General features: G+C 39.8%; 3 protein-coding genes across 6 annotated transcripts in view; 2 read left to right on the top strand and 1 right to left on the bottom strand.

Annotated features, from left to right (window-relative positions):
• KIF2A (kinesin family member 2A) overlaps positions 1–2953 on the top strand; it is a 34811-nt gene extending 31858 nt beyond the window's left edge. For both annotated transcript variants that reach the window (XM_041470704.1, XM_041470703.1), the window contains exon 19: positions 1245–2953. In XM_041470704.1, the coding sequence (XP_041326638.1) occupies positions 1245–1330 (86 nt within the window). In that variant the 3' untranslated portion in view covers positions 1331–2953. The remainder of the gene's footprint in view (positions 1–1244) is intronic.
• On the bottom strand, positions 2910–9991 carry DIMT1 (DIMT1 rRNA methyltransferase and ribosome maturation factor). 2 transcript variants are annotated; one of them, XM_041470705.1, is made up of 12 exons: positions 9792–9991; positions 9589–9662; positions 9204–9290; positions 8760–8821; positions 8555–8648; positions 8404–8453; positions 7461–7584; positions 7266–7358; positions 6497–6561; positions 6174–6237; positions 5587–5693; positions 2910–4859 (listed from the first exon to the last, which is right to left on the bottom strand). In XM_041470705.1, exons 1-12 carry the CDS (start codon positions 9844–9846, stop codon positions 4817–4819), a joined length of 918 nt encoding a protein of 305 aa, XP_041326639.1. In that variant the 5' UTR covers positions 9847–9991; the 3' UTR covers positions 2910–4816. The 2 variants fall into 2 exon arrangements, with proteins under 2 accessions (XP_041326639.1, XP_041326640.1); XM_041470706.1 differs by lacking the exons at positions 9589–9662; positions 9792–9991 and having other exon boundaries at positions 7461–7588; positions 8407–8453; positions 9204–9282.
• Positions 9992–10821: 830 nt separating this feature from the next.
• Positions 10822–18803, top strand: part of IPO11 (importin 11) — a 75388-nt gene continuing 67406 nt past the window's right edge. Inside the window, exons 1-5 of one of the 2 annotated variants that reach the window (XM_041470762.1) lie at positions 10822–10933; positions 11414–11481; positions 13169–13253; positions 13540–13683; positions 16976–17076. In XM_041470762.1, the coding sequence (XP_041326696.1) occupies positions 13546–13683; positions 16976–17076 (239 nt within the window). In that variant the 5' untranslated portion in view covers positions 10822–10933; positions 11414–11481; positions 13169–13253; positions 13540–13545. The other variant, XM_041470761.1, reaches the window with a different exon arrangement.

Below are 18803 nucleotides of genomic sequence, written 5' to 3'. Positions count from 1 at the left end.
TAATTTTCATTTTTTCCTTTTCATTTTTTGTTAACTGTTTATACTCCAGGAGACATATTGCTATATTGGCAAAAGCTCAAGGGTGGGTTGGGGGGTGATGGAACAGTTTTCTTGATCTATGTTAAAAAACCATAAGTTAAAATCTCCGTTTTTACTCAGTCAGAGTATCTACTTGGAATACAACAAGCAGATCAGATGTGTCCTGCTTGCCTCCTGAGCATGCTAGTGACACTTTTGCTAGGAGTTGGGAGTTTCCTTTTGTTTTTTACGGATGGTGGCTTTCTCTTCAGAAGACAACAATTTGAGACACCAGCAGTGAAAAAATGCAGTTTAGGTGTCTACCCGTTCTTCAAAAACTTAGCAGATACTGTTTTTGAAAAGGTTGCTGGAGGTAAAATGCTAAGAGATCTCACATCTTTACAGCCAGTTTAATACAACTGTAGTTTTACAGGAGGAAACGTGTATAAAGTCAAAAATGCTGTCTTGGTATTGTCTATGTTGTGCTCGTGTTATGTAATGGTCACTGAATTGTTCAGCCTTTATTTCTCCCACTGTGCAACTGACATATTTTTGCCATCATTTTGGTTTCCTTCTTCCCATTCTTGGGCATGTTACTGGGGAATGGAAGGGATAGGAATATAAAAACGAGGATGCTACACTTCCTTCCTTAGGTTGCTCCCATTCTTACTGAATTACAATGAAACCAGTGAACGATGCATTTAACTATTTACAGTGAGTAAGTTGCAAAACTTATTCACAAATGTTTTTCACATTCATAAGAAAACAGAGGGGACTAGAATTTACTGTTCTGGGTTTTAGAATGTACTAGAAATGGCAGACTGTACTCTAAATATGATTTTGTATGTCCCTAAAAGTGGTTTGGAAGGTGCTAGGAAGGAATAGGATATAGGTAGTGTATATCTCCCTAGACTCTCTAAAATAGGAGGAGAATGGAAGTGCGAACAGTTCACATGCTGGGAACACAATTGTGCAGTTTACAAACCTATCCTGCCTAGAGACAGGGTAGTAGTATCCAAGAAGACACTAAGTTGCTAAGCAACTTGTTTGTATGGTTTTGAATGCAAGCTTAGCTCATTCCCCTTGTAGTTTGTAGCGTCAGCTATTTTTGTGGAGGAATGTTCTTTGTTGTTTGTTAAGGCTGGGATGTGGAGGATCAGGGCTTAGTTTCAAAATCTGTTGAGCACAGGCACATCAGTTCTCATTCTTCTGTTTTTTCCTCAAAGACAAAGTGAAATCCTTCCGGGCAGCTCTACAAGAAGAGGAACAGGCCAGTAAACAGATCAACCCGAAAAGACCACGTGCCCTTTGAAAAGGGCCTCTGCTGCTAAAAGAATCATGAACCTGTACTGCTGTAGCACACATTTGTTACAAAACCTAGTGACCGAGAGAACTCAACTACTTGAAAGTGTAAAAATGTTAGAAATGTTTGTGGAAATCTCCTGTTTCTTATTCACCTGAATGACATTTTCAGTTTTATGTGAAATGCTCCTGATGTCTACAAAATGCTTCTAGACCAGACAGCACAACCTGCAGGGTTCAGATCTGTGAAGCACTTTGTTCTAAATATTTCATTTATTCCAATAGTGAAATGTTTGGAAATACTTGCCATATTTTTAATAAAGTAAAACTGTGGCCATTAAAAAGTCACAGCACTTCCTTCTGACCATGTTCAGTTTTATGACAAAGACCAGCTGTGCAGTTTAAAATTGTGGCGTGCATGCACACCTCACTAGTGGTTTTACGTAACTTCTCTTCCACAAACAGCTGTGCTTAACTCTTCCCATTCTGTGCCTTGATGAAGGCTACTTAACCCTAAATATCCTCTTTCTGAAGCACAGCCTTAAAAAATACATTCCTTATTTGTCAATATAAATTACTTTAGTGTGTGTGTTTCAAGAAGACTTATTTTTTGGTGGATAGTTTCATTTCACAGGATGTGCCATATCATTTTAAGAGGAACTGCAGGCTGTTAAGAGTGGTTGAACAGCTGGACATTCCATTTTTCGTGTGAAAGTCTGGAATCTTGATTTATTTGGGTACCATTAAGAATAGTTATACAATTTTAACATCTGTAACAATTAAAAAAAAAAACCAAAAAAACCAACAAATCAACAAAAACCCACAAAAATATAAATCAGTCAATGTATATTAAAGGGTAATGTTTTAAGTACTGAGGAGAGTTGTATCTTAGGATAATGCAGATAATATGATATGTGGTATGGTGTGATAATGCTATGTATGGATAAGTTAACTATCAAACTTTGGGGATATATATGTCCATACTGGCCTTTCACATACTGTTTTAAAAACTTGGATTTTGATGCATGACAAAGTTACATGTACATTAACCGTAGTTTGCAGGTAGCTTGAGTAGTTCTGTTGCTTTAAGAAGTAGCTAATACCTATTTTTCCCTTTGTACAGTGCCAGCAGCTGAAAAGTGGGGTGAAATTGCATCATTTGACGATTTTGCACAATACCTCTACCTAGCGCTAATAGAAATCCCACAAATACCTGAATTCTCACAAATGGCGCCATGTGTATCAGCACTTTTTAGGTGGTGGCACTCAAGTTATTTTTGCAAGTCAGTATGCAAAAAAGATTGACTTTTCATGTAAGAACTGTAGATCTCTCTAGGAGTTCTCCCTCTTTCCAGGACTTTGTATCAGCAGACTTTCCCTTGGAAATGTTTAAAAACTACTTTTGGAATACAAGCCTGGAGGGGGGAATAAAGGGAAGGCAATGAAAAGAGAGTTAAATGAGCCAGAACTTCTTGTAGTGTTTAATGTTTGTATCTCCCATAGAAAGGTAGGCTATGGGAAGCTCTTGTCGCATCATGGTTAAAAATAAAAAAATCCTCTTGTGTGTAAACATGAAAACTGAAACAATGTAGATTTTACATAATGTGTTTAATAAATTAAGCTATTAAATGAATTACATCTGAGAATTTCTGTTATGCTTTGGGAATGGTTTCAATTTGTAAGTACATCAGTTGCATTTTTGAAAAGGCCTCTGCTTTAAAAATAAAGCTAACTCTTCTATACAAGTTCGTTACATGGAAGTTCCCCAGACCATTGTCCTGACTTTAATTTTGCAGCAGATCTTAAAAAAAATCACACCTCTTTCTGAATATTTTTTTAAGATCATCACCCATCACAACTAAAAGGAAAAAAAACCAATGGAATAGAAGGCAATAGCTTCTGTTAGCAGGTGATAGTACAGCTTATCATATGGTATCAGAGGTTTTCTCTGAAGCTGCTCTAGACAATTCTTACTTTCTAAAAAGCTTCTGAAGACAGAGGCATCCCACAGGAGTAACAGTGGCTTCCATACTACCTGTCCACGCAAGCTTAGCCCCACGACCAGGCTATGGCCTACTGTGGGTCCCAAAAGGACAGCACCTTTTTACAAAGCCCTCTAAATTACACGTGTCCTGTCAAGTAGCACATGCTAGCTGAAACTGTCTACTGCCAGTCTTTGTACCAGAGCCTGCTATAAGTCAGATCTACACCTGATACTGAAGCAGTTAGAATAAAGAAAAATTGATAGGGCTGGCTGTGGTACTTGAATTTCTGCAGCTCATTGCCATTGTCTGAAATTACTTGAATAGGATTCAAACAAGCTTATACTCTATTCCTCTCTAGTAAAACAAAAGCATTAAGGAAGTGTGACACGTATCTTCTGCAGTTGTTCCTTCTGTATCAGTCCAACAATATTCTTTGTGGCTATCTACCTAACTCATCATTTGGTTCTGCATGAAGTGAAGCAGCACTAGAATTGATGAGTTATTAAATTGTGAAATAAATGTGCAATTCAGTTTTTGAAGTCAATGCTTCAGGATGTCTGTAAATTTGAGTGCCTATTTCTATACATGCTTCTTAATCAATTACTTTTTAAAAAAACCGATGGGATGTCAATGGGGCTGCTAGCTGGACTCAGGACATCTTTTCCAACCTTAATGATTCAATGATGTGTATAAATAAAGTTTTTCTTAGAGGAGGTTTTGCTAATTTGCATGTACTGCTCTAAATTCCACTGAAAGCTATGATCTGTGCTAAAACTTTTTCCTGCATTAACAGTGAAGGAGTTACCTTAAAAAATAGCTACTTGAATTTAGTTAAGAAAAAACCCAACCCTGCTGTCTGTGTTTATAAGCCCTGGCCCACTGGTAGGTTTTTTCCCAGTTCCTACAGTGGAGGAAAGGGTAAAGGCAATAATGTAAATGACATCAAGCCCACAAGGTAAATTCTTTTGTTTTCTCACTGGGGTTCTCTAAGAGAAGCAGATTACTAACAAGCTTGGAGTGCAGGTATTTATCAGAAGGATGAGAGACAGGCATCTCAAATCAAAAGGCAGTGTTTAAATACACTTTAAAACAAACACACCAATGATTGATACCAAAAAAAGGAATTACTACAACTTTCCTTTTGTTGTCCAGACCCATTATGGGATGTACTGTTGAGTATTGTACAGGAATATACTGAGATGAAGTCCATCATTGGAGAACATAGATTTCAATTATCATCAATCCATGTTTTGGAGATATATAGGAAAACACAGTCATGAGGCAGCCCAGCACCTCGCTTCAGCTGTGAATTTACTGCTTTTAAAATACTGAGCAGCAGCTTCTTGCCTACTGTCTGAGATAAAATCACATCTAACATTTTATTTTGAGTCCAAGCATACGCACTGTATTCTCTTCATTGCTTTTATGAGGAGCTTGTCCCACTGCACTCACTCTGGCTCGGGTAAAACTTTGGTGAAAAAATACAGCATCTTTCATTCTTGTAGGAGTATCTATGAAAAATGGATGCCTTCTGAATTGAAGCCATGTAGCAATCTGAAAGATTGAAATATGTGTATTACAATTCTAGCAATTTAAACTTCAGCTTGAGGCATTTTTAAGATGTGCAAAGAAAATAGCATGAAAGCAGCCACCACTGATCAGCTGCAAAGAAAGAATTTTAACAAATCTGAAAATAAAAGTTATTAGCAAAATTGCCATTTTAGAGATGCAGGTTTATTTTCAATGCAGTTACTTACGTTGGACCCTACCAGGTTCACTATGTTTTTTCAGAGAGCATTACCTGTCTTAGTTCTCCAAATGAGAAACAGCTAGGAACTTTTATCCTGAATTACGAGAGGATTCATGATGCCACCAGAAGAGTGGAATATAGCAGTCAATCATTCACATTTAAAATTGTGCTATAGACTACAGCCTAATCCTCAGGGCAAAGAAAGGCCATGTAAGACTCTAGAGAAATTTTAATAACCAATTTACTCTATGGCCATTTTTAAAGGAGACACAGAGGGTCTAGTACACAAACACCTGAAATAGGGATCCTTAGCTAGTTGCTCTCAATATTATAAACAAGCATTTAAAATATATAAGTAGGCCTTAAGTGTTTGCTCATGTTCAGGACTGGAAGCAAGGAGTGTCTGGTACTAAGAGGGAAACCCTGCTATTCCTGTGCAACCCAATACCAATCTATGCTACGCAGCTACAGATGCAGATAGAATTTAAAGAAGCTTAAAAGGAAGGCATAAAGAGAAAAAAAAAAGAATACCGAATGAAATCATCTATATCCATTGAACGGGCTCGTTTTTCAGAGTAACCCGTATCTTTTAGAACTGTCTGTATTTTCTCTGCAATTTTGAAGTTTTCAGGGATTTCCTGTCAATGAAAAATGGGATAGAAATTATTTTCTATTCAAAGCACAGAAAAATGTTCATTTAAATAATCTAATTATTTCCTGCTCTTAGAATAGTTCTTGTTTCAAGTGAAAAAACATAAGTTATGCTTTTTCTGTTATGGATTATTGTATTATTGTGTTGAATCTGAATTTTTATATCTCCGTTCATTCATTACACATGAATCACAACCATATTGAAAAGCAGACAAGAAATATTTTATTAAATTAGTAAAAGACCTTGAGACATACATATATGGACAATATTGTAAAAATATACTTGATTTTAAGCTTTTTTATTATGATTTAATTATAATTACCCTTTTAGATTTTTCACTAAGAAAAGAGGCAAGTTCCTCCCACGTTCAAACTCTTTTGGAAAATCTTTGATACATTAAGCTTTTCAATGTTAATATTTTACTCTTACAGTATACAGAAATAGAAGAGATTAAGAAGGAACTTACTGTATTATGTAAGGAACAATGAACTCGGTAATTATGATCCAGCAACTGCTCTACTGCACTTGATCTGAAAGAAATACATGTTTAGCATGAAAACGGAACTGTAACTATTGTTCACTCAATTGGTCGTTAATGTCTACTATAAAAAACTGTAACAATTACACAGAAATGTTCTTTTTTAAAAGCTGCCTAGTTTTCTTCTAAAAGAAAAAGGTTGTGACACATCAGTATAAATCTTCCACCATGGTTTATCGCTGACTATATAACACTGCTATGCATTTGCACAAAAGAAATGGTTAAGAGGTTCTCTGATTGAAGTTACTTACTTAAATGCTGCAGAGAGTGTCTTGTTTTTCCTAACAAAGGCTATCCTTACCAGACCATCCCACTCCTGGAATGGAAAATTTCATAATTTTAGAAAGTAACATACAACTACTACAAACAAGAACAGTCACTACTGACAACTTCAGAACAATACTGAATAGAAAGGAATATCCTTCATGGAAATGTCCTTCTAAACAACACAAAACCAGCTGTATCTTGGGTAAAGCAATACAAATGGAGGAGAAAATACTTCACCCCCAAAACCCTTTGAATTGTACTTTTTCATGCCTTGGTGTTATTACGTGCAGAGAAGGCAGATACTTGAAGAAAATCTGGCTAACATTGGGCAAGGCTGAAATGGTCTTGAAGTGTTTTAAAAATTAAGAATACTCTTCTGTAACATTTGTCTTCTGAGATTAAACACACTTGTCTGAAGATAAATCTCATATATTCCTTTGATCAAAACCTGCAAAATTATCAGCCAGAAACATCTCTGGGAGACTTAAACCATGATGAAAGGGACATTATTACTAGCAGTTCTCCAAGTGACCATGGTCTTATGAGTTATACTGTACACAAAGCTGCCCCAGTTGATGGTGGCATGTTCTGTTAATGTCATAACACAAGCCTGATCAACAGAGAAATAAGCATTTTGGAAACTCCAATGAGTAGCTGGTAGTTTGTATTAGAATCAGCACATGGAATTGAGTAGTAAGTGGGAAGAAATACGAAATTATCACTAACATGTTACGTTAAGTATACACTGCTCACCTGGAAGTTGATAGGTGGTGGGGGGTTCTTTGGCTCTATTCTGACAACACTGGATTCGACTTTGGGAGGAGGCCTGAAGTTGTTCTTTCCAACCTGTAAGATAAGAGTAGTCAAGCAGCTGTGTGAATAAGCAACAAAATCCTCACATCCCTTCTGTGTTTGATAGCCAAGCTACCTGAATGCAGAGTGACGTACCTTCATCAGATGGTCCACTCGAGCCAATAACTGAGTATTAATAGAGAGTCTGCAGTACAGTTTGCTTCCTGGTTTTGCAACCAAACGAAGTGCAAATTCCCTTTGAAACATAAGGATTGCACACCTGAGAGTAAAAGAAATGAGAAAATGGATTCTAAGTATTCAATTTTTATGTCAGCAGCTAACTAACGCACTTAGAAAACACACAATTTTCCTCAGCACTTAGAAGAGTAAATGTTTGTAATAAACGACTCTGCCTTGATTAGTGTGTTGAAAAAAACCCCAAAACCCATCACAGAACTTGGTGAAGTCATCCACGTCTCCTTAAAGCTATTACATAATTTGATTATCCATACTGCTAAATGGATCAGGATCAAAGACAGTCTAGTCTGAGAGCTGCCTCAGACTAGACTGTAATAAATCATTTAGAGTAACTCTCTGCTGAGTTCTTCAAATCCAAGCTTTACAAAAATTGACTGATAACGTTACCAATGTTCCTCTGAGAGAAATCAAAAGCTGATGACGTACTGATGTCTGACACACAGACAGGACAGTTACATTTTTAGATCAGACAAGAAAGTGACTTGGCATTGATTCTACCCTTTCCAGCCTAACTTAGATAGGAAGGTATTTGAAATGCTATGATGCCCTGCTTATCCCTGGAATAATACTTAGTTATAATACTAAGGAGATGTAACTCCTGTTTTTATCTGTTGGGCACCCACTGTTGCCAAGTTTAAATTTTCTCCTCATGCTCAATACATCAACATAAACTTAATTTCCAGGCACTGTCAGACTATGTATTACAGAAGAACTTTAGTGCAGCTCTGATGTGATCCATCAAACTGGCATCTTAGGAACTAAAAAAGTATCGGATTTGAAAATATTTTTAAAACTATTTTTCTTCCTCCCAGGTAATACAGAGTTCTATTCTTCCACATACCTGAAAAAAGGTCGATGAAGCAATAATTTGAAAACAAAAGGTGAAGAAATCTGAGAAAAAATAATTAATAATGTTACCATAATTTCTGGGAAATCAGCATTTAAAAATAATTTTTTTAATGTTATTGTATGCTATGTTGTTTGTCCCATACCTGGTAAGGTAAGTTAGCCACGCATGCATCAAAGAATGGTAAATCTGTTTTCAAGATATCTCCAACCTTGATTTCAAGTTTGTTTGCTAGACACCTGGGTGAAAAGATACACTGTGGTTATCCTCAGAGAAGCACTGTTGCCAAAATTTGTACCAAAGTAGCTCCACTGCTTTAAGTGCTTCCTGTTTCCATAATTGATACTTACGTGCCCTGGACTCTCTTCTGAAGCTCACCAACAAGTCTAGGGTCAATTTCACATGCAATAACCTAAAAAAAAAAAGTATCTATTTGCAATTCCATGCATCTCCTAACTGGAATTTAATCATAAAAACCCCAACCCTGTATTTGCTGCTGTGGGTTTAAAGAATCCTTTCAAAATCCCTATTTGGCTATGCACCTTCCACCCTCTCCAATACAAGCAAGCTTTACCACATAAATGGATAACAGCAATGTAGTCTGATAAAACCACACAAAATTTATGTGTTCAGCTAAAAACCCATTGGGATCATTCATATGTTAAGAAAAGTATCAATGGGGTAATTCTACTTATGTTCATCACACCCATGAAGACCCTTCTGTTTGCCATAGTCTGAGCCACAGCACAGTCAGAACTTGGGAAGGGGGTGTATGTGAGAGAATTTGCATTTACTTTTTTCACTTTCTCCAGCATCTTTACTGTCAGGTTTCCAGTTCCCGGGCCCACTTCCAGAATGACATCCGTGCGGCGCAGGGCAGCCTAAGGACAAACAGCATTTAAGTGCTTCCCTAGCACCAATTTCGTGCAATCATTTGACTTTAGAATCAAACTAAGCGCTTTTGACACAGTAAGAACCGGGTACCAAGGCAGCGTGAGACCCGTTTAGAAAGGAACGGGTGGCAAACGGGGAGAAGGAGAAGGATTATGCCTGGCGCTGGTTTACGCCGCCCCGCGCTCACAACCAGCGAGCAGCCAGCTACAGAGCAGAACGAGCGGCAGGGCCCGCAGCGCTCACACAGCCGGCGAGAGCGGCAGCCGCGGGTGCCCCGGCCCCCACCTTGTCGATGATGCTGTTCACCACGAGGGGGTTCTTCAGGATGTGCTGCCCGGCCCCGGTGTTGAAGAGGATGCCTAAGGAACAAACCGGTGTGTTACCGTGGGCAGCCGCCGGCACCCCGCCAGCCCCGGCTCGGGTGCGAGCGCCGGCCCGGCCTCGGCTCCCGGGATCTTTTCCGCCCGCCCGGTCCGGCCCACACTCACCGCCGGCGCGGCCCTCCCGGCGCTCCGGCCGCTTCCCGGCCCGCGCCTTGGGCATTGCGGCAGCTGCGCTCGGATCCCTTCGGGCCCGCTCGCTCCGCTCCGGCTCGTCTCACCTCGGCCGCTTTCGGTCGGGCTCGGCCCCGCTCGGCCCCACGCTCCACGTGCCGCGCGGCACCGCAGCTGGCGAGTGGCGCCGCGTGCCGCCGGCGGGCGCGGCAGCGGCCCCTGGCGGGCGGGCGGACCGCGGCGGCACGAAGGCCGCGCGTGTCGCGGGCTGCCCGCGCGCTCGATCCTGCCGGGAACAGCGGGTCCGTCCCACCCTGCGTGCATTGGCAGCAGCCGTGACACCTAAGGGACCGTGGTCAGCAGGGACGACGGAAGTCAGCGGACCCACAGAAGCTTTCCATGGTTTATTAATAAAGGACACACTGCCTAAAAATGGGTGTGTTCAATACCCCGACCTAGTCCGTAAGCAGACGGCAGTGGTTTTTGGATAAAGGGGCAAGGTGGAAAGGAAAACAGAAAATGAGAGATGAATGAAAGAGTGGAGGAGAGAGAAAAAAGGGTTAGAGGAAGAAAAAAAGGGAAGGAAGCAAGGAAGGAAGGAAGGATTTTCCAGGGCGACCCTCCTCGATTTTTGCCGATAAGATAACGCGCCGCTTTAGCGCCCTGACTCTGCACAAAGCGCCCGTCCGCTCACGGCCGGAGTCACTGTGCCGCTGCAATCACTCCCAGCCGCTGCCACGCCAATAAAGTATACTCGTTTTTTTTAATCCTTTCTGTGTTTTTTGCTTTACTTTCCATGTATACATTTAGCCTTATGTTCTGACGTGAACACCACGCCCGCCCGCAGTGATGCCCCGCCCCGTGCGGCGGCAGCCGCACAGACCGCGCCGGGAAGGTTTCCGCGAAGAGCGGCAGGATTGATTCCCGCGGCGGGAACACGCGCCCTGCGCGCGCGCAGCCGCCGCCTGACGTCAGCGGGCACCGCGCTCCGGGGGCTCCGCCCCCGGCCCCGCCCCGCTTTTGCCCGCGGAGCGGCGCGGGCAGCGCGCTGTCGTCGCGGGGACGTGACGTCAGGGCCGCGCGCCGGGGAAGCGGTGGCGGCGGCGGCGGCGGCGGCACGGCGTTCGCTGGTCCCGGTTCGTGCGGGGACGGGACGGGGAGGGCAGGGGGGAGCGGCGCCGGCGGCTGCCAGCGGGGCAGCGCTCGGGGCACGGGTTCCCGGGGCTGTGTCGCTGCGGGCGGCGCTGCTCCTACGACTCGCTTCGGCTGGTGCTCCGCCGGCTGTGCCCCCGTTTGCGCTGCCCGAGCCGGCGCGGCTCCGGCGTGGAGTGCTCGCCACGGTACCGGCTCCGGGGCATCGCCCCCGGGATTAAGGCAGCTGGGCCTCCCTTACCTGTTATACCGGCCGCGGCAAAGGGCCTGATCGAAGCTGGAAGTAAATAACTTACCTGATTCCAGGGAACAGTTTCCCGCTTTTTCCTTGAAACAGTTTTTAGTCAGGCCTGGATTAATGGAAGGCATGGGAGGAAGATGAGGCGTTAACCTGAGAGAAGTTGTTTTTTGCGGGAAGGGGCGCATGCTGGCCTTAATTCCAGGTGGTTGTTTTCTTCCTGCAGGCGAAAGAACAGCAGTTTTCCTGCAGAGCAGTCTTCCCGTAATCAGAGGCAGGCTCAGTGCAGCAGTGGTGAGTTATTTCTCCAGTTTGTTACCGTAGAAGACAGCAGTGTGTGTAAAATACTAGAACGAGGCCCTAAATGCAAGGGTGTTGCTGCTTCCCACTTACGCTCTCATGTGCCTTGCTTCCCATGTCTCATACATGAAGTCATCTGTAGCATATTTGATCTGGCTTTTAAATCAGCTCACAGCACATCAGCAAAATGCTGCCGAATTCAGATTATATTCATAGTGTATAAGATATACCTGAGTTTTTGCAAAAATTGTGTTTCTTACGGAGTTTGGTTTCTTCAGAGTTCATGGCAACACCAAGTTTATCACTGCTCTCTGTTTTTCTTCTCTCATTCTTTCACTGTACTGTTCTCATCAAGGATATTTGTTATCATGTGTATAAATGATAAAGGTGTTTGTCGCCCATGCTTTACATATAACATTTCGAAACTGTATCGCAGCTTTTCACAGAAGGCACCCCTCTAGTAGCGCCCCCCTTCTGCCACCTTGTGCACAACTGGTTAAGGCAGAAAGATTGAAAGGTTTTCACATGGGAAGTGTAGAGCAGAGATGGCATTACCTGTTAAATTATTGCTGTAAGGAGAGACGTGGTTTTGTGTTTCATGGGTTTAAATGTAGATTTTAACCTTAAGAACTTCAAATTTTAGTCAGCTTTTGTAGAGGATGGTTGGAGATTTGGAGATGAAGAACTTTTTTCTTACGGATGTAATTTTTTTTCTATTGTGCAATGCTATTACTGGTATAAAAGTTCTCCAGTATTGTGGCTAGTTTTGTTGTTAAGGTGATTTTTCTAAAAAAATCAAAATTTTTAAACCTGTGTGAGAATAAATTTCATATCTCCCACTTTCTTACTATTATTGAAACAATTTTAATCTAGATTTTTTTCCTGAAGGTGGAAAAATAAGCCATTTTTTCCCATTAAACAAAAACAAATCACAGTCATTATGACTGGAAAAGACCTCCAAGACTGAGTCCAGCCTTTGACACATCATTACTTTGTCAGCTACACCACTGCACTAAAGTGTCACATCCACTCTTTTCTTGGCCACTTCCAGAGATGACAACTCCACAGCTTCTCTGGGCAGCCCATTCTGATGCTTAACAATCCTTTCCATGAAGAAATTCCTCCTGATGCCCCACCTGAACCTCCTTCTCTCTCACTTTGAAGAGAAGCCATTCTTTGTTGTTTATTTAGAAAACCTAAGTATATGAGTATTCAGCTGTGTATGTGTTACTAAAAGTTAACATAGGCTTCAAACTGTCTTTTTTTATAAGCAGAAAACAGACTCCATAGTTTCTTTCATATATGTCTTTTTCTTCTTGTAACATTGTTTCTGTGGTCATTATAAGTGTAATTTCTGTCATCTGGAGAGCAGTGTTTTGTTTTGCCTTTGTAGAGTACAAGGGTGCAAAAGGATGTATATACACTGGAAATTTGGCAATGTGCATTTGTAGTTCAGCTGGTTGGCATTTGTATGCTAAATAAGAAGGAAACCAAAGATATTGAGGAAAATTCTGTATCATGTAAGACAAACTGTGAGATTTAATGCTTTCTTTTTTAATTAATATTAATTGTTTGGATGAATTTGAATTACAGAATGTGACTGTATGAATGTGTCATTTTCTCTCTTGAAGAAAAAGTAAAATGCAAAAATGTTAATAATATGCATCTTTGCCTCTTTCAGACAACCCCATGGTTTGCTCTGCTTACAGCTGAGTAATTATCTCTAGTTGCAGTTTTGCTCTTAGCTGCTGTGCTTCACAAGAGAGGTAACTGTTTTACAATCAAAATATTTCCTGCAGTCCCTCAGATCTAGCAAATGGGCTTGTAACGATCGATTTAATGCTTCCTCCTTCTGCTGAGAGATTTCTGAAAGCAAACACTTCCATCCCTGTACCTCAACTGCCTGTGAGTGGGTGTCATGCTATCTTTACACTGTGTAGTCTAATGAAAAATGAGTGTGGGGTGTTTGGATAATAAGAATGGGAAATACCTGTCTATATTTGCTCTCTTTTTCTCATTAAGTGTATTTTACTCCTTTTTTAATATTTTCAGATTTTCATGGATCTCAACAGTGCTAGCACTGTTGTTCTGCAAGTCTTGACCCAAGCTACTAGCCAAGATACTGCAGTGTTGAAGCCAGCTGAGGAACAACTGAAGCAGTGGGAGACACAGCCAGGTTTTTATTCAGTCTTGTTGGTAAGATACAGTGGAAAAGTGCTCCTAAGTAAACTCTGAATTTTGAGTACTGGTGTCTAGAACACAGTTGAGCCATGACCTCTGGCTGAGAGAAGCCCTGAGTTGTCATGGTCCAGACCGCAGAATCCTTATGCTGAAGGATAGGGTAGGTAGGATATGATAGTGCTAGGCATTGTCATCACTGTATCTCAAAGTAAGCTCTTTTCCCAGGTATTCAGAAAGTGGAAATCCAGCCTCTAGCAGTATGAGTGGGCAGTAGTGCTAAATCTTTTATTTGCCTGTTGTGAATTGTGGATGGTAAAAGGCCAAGAGGGCCCTTCTCAGAGGAAGGGCCTTTACTACCTCAAGGGGCAGGGGACCTTTCATATATCAAGGTAGTAAGGACCTTTTCTTTTTTTGTGGAGATGATGCTTTATGAACATTTTAATAGAAGTTCCCTCATGCTTTCCATTACATTGTGTGATACCTCTCTGGGATTGCTTTCCTTTTTATTAGTGGAGGGAGACTCCCAGGGAGATTAACTGACCTGGCTGTGGTAGTAAGGTCCTGGAGTGGGAAAGGTGAATACTTCTAAAAGTACTATAACCATTGGTGAAATGGATACATTAATATGGTCAAAATGATGGCAACACAGTCAAAAGGGAAATGAAACTGTTTCAGCAAGGACACTTGAAAGTTAATACTGTTGTTATTCTCCAAGATCTATGCATACGTTTATAATAGTCTTAAAAACACAGGTAAAATGTTTTTTCTACAAACATCTGTCCTCAGTGCATGGATTGAATGACTCAGATTTGTAGGGTGACATGTTCTGTTCTCTGTAGACCCTCTCATTTGTTTGGAAAGTTGAAGGTGAGCCTGAGGATTTAGGGAAAGCAATAGAAGAAGATATTTTGTGCTGTCAAATTTCCTTTTATGCACTGCCTTTGCAATAGTGTAGCTGTGGTGGTAAATGATCTTGACAGAAAACAGCAGAAATTGCCACTAGTGGTGTTTTTTTTCTCTGAATGTTTGCTTTGAGACCTTACACCTCAGGGTGTAAGCAAGTTGAGCACTCACAGGTAACTGGAACAGATATTAATTAATTTTAAATATAAGGGCTAAAAATTCAGGTGTTTAGATGCTTGTCAAAGATATATATGCTGGTACATAATATACAAATGCTGATAATTTTTTTATGTGGTTAGGTGGATTTGTTGGGGCCACATCAGCCTTTCTTTAAGTGTAAAATATTAATATAGTCTTCCAAATTAAGCAAGTGAAGTGTCTGCTTCTTTGTTTAACTTGATCATGACAGGTGGCCCAGGTTTGGGAGAGAAAATAGTTGGCATCTTCTTGGTGGAGCAGAAACAGGTTAATGTAAATGGAGAGTGGGTAAGACAGCTGATATCTGTGGGTTGTGGCAAGTAATATAATTACTTACTGTGAGATACACTTGCTTCTGGAACAGTCAGAGTAGAGAACATCATAAAGAAGCATGAGACATGCATCCTCGATCCTACTATTTTTAGCACCTAGTGGAGTTGCTATCATTACTTTTCTCTGTTTCTCTTTTGAAGGTGTTAAATATCTCTCTTTTGATTCAGAATTGGATGGTTTTGAAAAGAACCTCTGTGCAAGTTATATCAATTTGTATATTGGCTTCATTCCTGTTTTTTCTATGGCAGCATTGCTGTGTTAAATACTTCCTGTATTTGGAAGTTCATATGAAGATACAGAGTGTAATGAGAAGTTCTACTTGTTTTTGTGTAGATGCTTTGGTCTTGTTTTTTCATTTTTTATCTAGGTCTGGTTTAGTTTCAAGGTATTTTTTTATCAGTGGAAGCTTTGCTTCTGCTAAATATTTTAGCAAGGAGAGGAATAGTTGTTTGTAAGATCAGTGGAAGTTCCAGTATGAGTAGTTTGGGTTTTCCATGTTTCATTTATTTTGAAATGTTATTTTTTACTATACAGAAGTAGTTGAAGTTAGTTGTTAGTATTTTAACATGCTTAAATTGCATTTGGGAAAGGTCAAGTCTTTCAGAGATTCAGTCTGTCTTCCTAAGTGAGCTTTGGGGAAGGAGAGCATATTACATATGGATCATATTCACTTTCTGTGGTATTTTTGGTGGGTTACCACCTTTCGGATACTTTTCTTCAGTTGCTAGTTTTAAAATTTATGTCATTGTTGGCATGTAAGTCTGTTTACTTTCTAGTGATTGTAGTGTGTTGGGGTTTTTTTGGGTTGGCCACTACCTCTAGAAAGCCGTTACTATTAATAAAAATAGATTTTGAGAGAAAGTTAGGTCTTGAATTCATAGTGAAAATAAGGTCCCAGGTTTCTACAGTGCTGAGTTATTTGAAAGGTTTGTTTATGCCTGTGTTTGCAGGCACGGTGCCCAAAAGTAGCAGATACTTTTGACCAGAATCCCTACATTTTTCAGGTCCCTTCATACAGGACTTCTAAAAGCAATGAACACAAGTGGTGCACACTTTCTGCAGTGTCCTGTATAGTAAGAGCACTGAGTTCACACATGCTTGCTCTCTAAAGGTGGGAGTAATGATGTCTCACCCCTTGAGAAGGATCCATCTGATGCAGTAGAAAACAGGAGGAGAGCTGCTGGTCAGAGTAGTACATGTGTTGAGATGCAGTAGTCTAGCTTTATTTTAGTTTCTCTTGGTTAGTTATTTTTACACCATTACCGTACAAAATAACTCCTCTGTGTTTGTCTGTGTGTGCATACAGATATATAAAAGCCTATATGTATAGATACATATATATGTATGTATTTACAGATATATAACTTTTTATTGGTAGAAACTCATTTCCTGATTTCCTAAGCATAGTCGAATTTGAGAATTGCAGACCTACCAGGTCACTATTTTACAAATAATACTGGTAGACAGGATGGTTCTTAGCATGAGAATAAGGAATTATCCTGTATTCTGCAGTGGCACAAACTTCTGAGAGCTATCTTATCAAAGAATGTAAAAAATGTCTGATTATAGTAGTTACTGCCCTTATATTTCCTTCTCTGCCAGACAAGATTAACAATACATTTGCCTCATATGTTTTTTTTTTAATAAATCAAAATTTGGGCTAGTGATAAACATTTTTTTAATCTCTAAAAATTTATGTTTAGTACAGTGCTTTCACTTCCCTGTCAAATGATGATGAAGGCTTTTGGTTTATGTGCGCCCATATCACAGTGGTGTGTGTATTTCTACATATATCAGGGCATGCGTTGATACAGTTTCTGTGTTGCTTGTGGTATCTGTGGAGCAGTTTTTAACTTTTTCTATTTTTTAACAGAATATCTTTACAAATCATAGCCTGGATGTGAATGTAAGATGGTTAGCTGTGCTGTACTTTAAAAATGGAATTGATCGATACTGGAGACGGGTCGCACCACAGTAAGTTTTGAGTTCTTCTGCTTAACCATCTTAAAGTTAGCTTTGTTTTGTTTGCCAGGCTGGAAAAACAGCAGATCCTTTGTTGGTAGAAGTTACTTTAGAATTTATGGTGAAACTGACGACATGCTTCAAACTTCAGGACTTGCTGATAAAACATTTTGTATTTTTTTGCTTCTTATGACTCTGTTCATGATTTACTTTTGAGAACTGAGTTAGAAGGCTGTTTCATAGGTAATAGGTTTTGAAGTGATGCATTGTGTGTTGCAACATTAACACCTGGATTTACTGATAGTGACAGAAGTGAAAGGTAAGTCAGTCTCTTGGACAGTGAGAGGGACATTTCATTTTGTTTAAGCTGATTCATATTGAATGTGTACATGGGAAGGAGGCAGCAGTTATCATACTAAAAAGTTCTGGTCTTCCTTTTTCATTGTTTTGATATGTGGGTCCTGATAATGCATGACAAAGTGTTGCCAAAGAAGATGAGAAATATAAGCACTTTTCATGAGCACCATGCAATTTACTTAAAATTTACAAAAAGTGCCATTTTAATATGCAACCTGTAGAATTATATACTCCCAGTCTTTTGTGTGAAGTGCTTATTTTTCCTTTACAAACAGGCGTGATTTCATGAAGAGTTTCAGTTCCAGAACTTATAAAGGCTTGCAAGTGTTCAGTCTCAAATGCTAGTAATAGGTGGAACTGTCACTGTCAGATGTGGGGTATTAGATGGAATTCTAGGTACAGTTTTTCTAGATCACAAAACTAAGTTAGTATTATGATGCAAACTATGATTTTCATTGTTCATTTTTTGAGATAGTTCAATTATTTTGCCTTGCATTGTAAGCCTTTCCAAAGATCTGCCAAAGGAGTGAAAAATTATAAAATTCTGTATCCATATCACATTTTAAGTAGTGTAGTACTCCTTTATTATGGCATAGAGCACTCAAGTATTTGTATGTGTGAATTAGTGTAGAATTGCAAAACATCTGCAAACCTTTAGATTCTTTTTTTATGTAAAAGGAAAATACCACCTTTTTCATGAAAGATGGCATATATCTTTGACATTTCTGGTGAACAGGATTCTGTTTACAATACTGGTACTTCACAAGAACTGTTGGAAGAAGTTAAACATTGTTTCAATTCGTTAATATTTTTAGCCACTAGTAGCATTTCTGGTAAAAAAGTGTAGTTTATTTCTTGCAGAACTAAAGACTAGAATTTTACTGTTTGAGGTAAAAACTAAATAGAAATATTTGAATGTAGTTTTCCTATAGTTTTAGATTAAAAAGTAAATTTTTCTTGGCTATTAAAGATTCTTGTGAGTTAAATCTGTATTAAATTTCCAGTGCAACCCTGTTTTTCCCCATTTCTAACTTTTCTGCCACTAATTTAGTGCAATTAAATGATAACTTTTAAAAAATTGTTGGTTGCTGTTAAGGATTCAATGGAGTAACGCATACTAAATTTTTATTCTATGTCCAACTGTTTTTATTTCTTAATTTGTTAGATGTAACATTTTGTCAGCACTCACCCAGATCACATTTCTCTTAGAATATGTTGCAGTAATTTTGAGAAATCCTGATTTAAACTAAATTCTCACTTGATTATTTTGTGAACCAATCATATTTTGAATACCATGATTTTTTGAAGGCTTCATTGTAGATGCTGCATTTTTGTTGTCTTTGCAAAATTCTTGTGTTTTGTCTTGTGTCTCACTTCAGCAG

This window comes from Pyrgilauda ruficollis, unplaced genomic scaffold, assembly GCF_017590135.1.
Source record: "Pyrgilauda ruficollis isolate IOZ18807 unplaced genomic scaffold, ASM1759013v1 scaffold25, whole genome shotgun sequence".
NCBI classification, from domain to species: Eukaryota; Metazoa; Chordata; class Aves; order Passeriformes; family Passeridae; genus Pyrgilauda; species Pyrgilauda ruficollis.
The sequence above is the reverse complement of the archived record's forward strand: the minus strand, read 5'-3'. Positions and strand labels throughout refer to the sequence as shown.

Excerpts from the sequence above, each read along its gene's own strand:
- DIMT1 (XM_041470705.1), bottom strand. The coding sequence starts at position 9,846 with ATGCCCAAGGCGCGGGCCGGGAAGCGGCCGGAGCGCCGGGAGGGCCGC. Across the intron at positions 9,291-9,588 it reads TGAACAGCATCATCGACAAG|GCTGCCCTGCGCCGCACGGA; the intron begins GTGGGGGCCGGG and ends GTTTGTCCTTAG. Across the intron at positions 7,359-7,460 it reads GAGTGGACCATCTGATGAAG|GTTGGAAAGAACAACTTCAG; the intron begins GTACGTCACTCT and ends CTTATCTTACAG.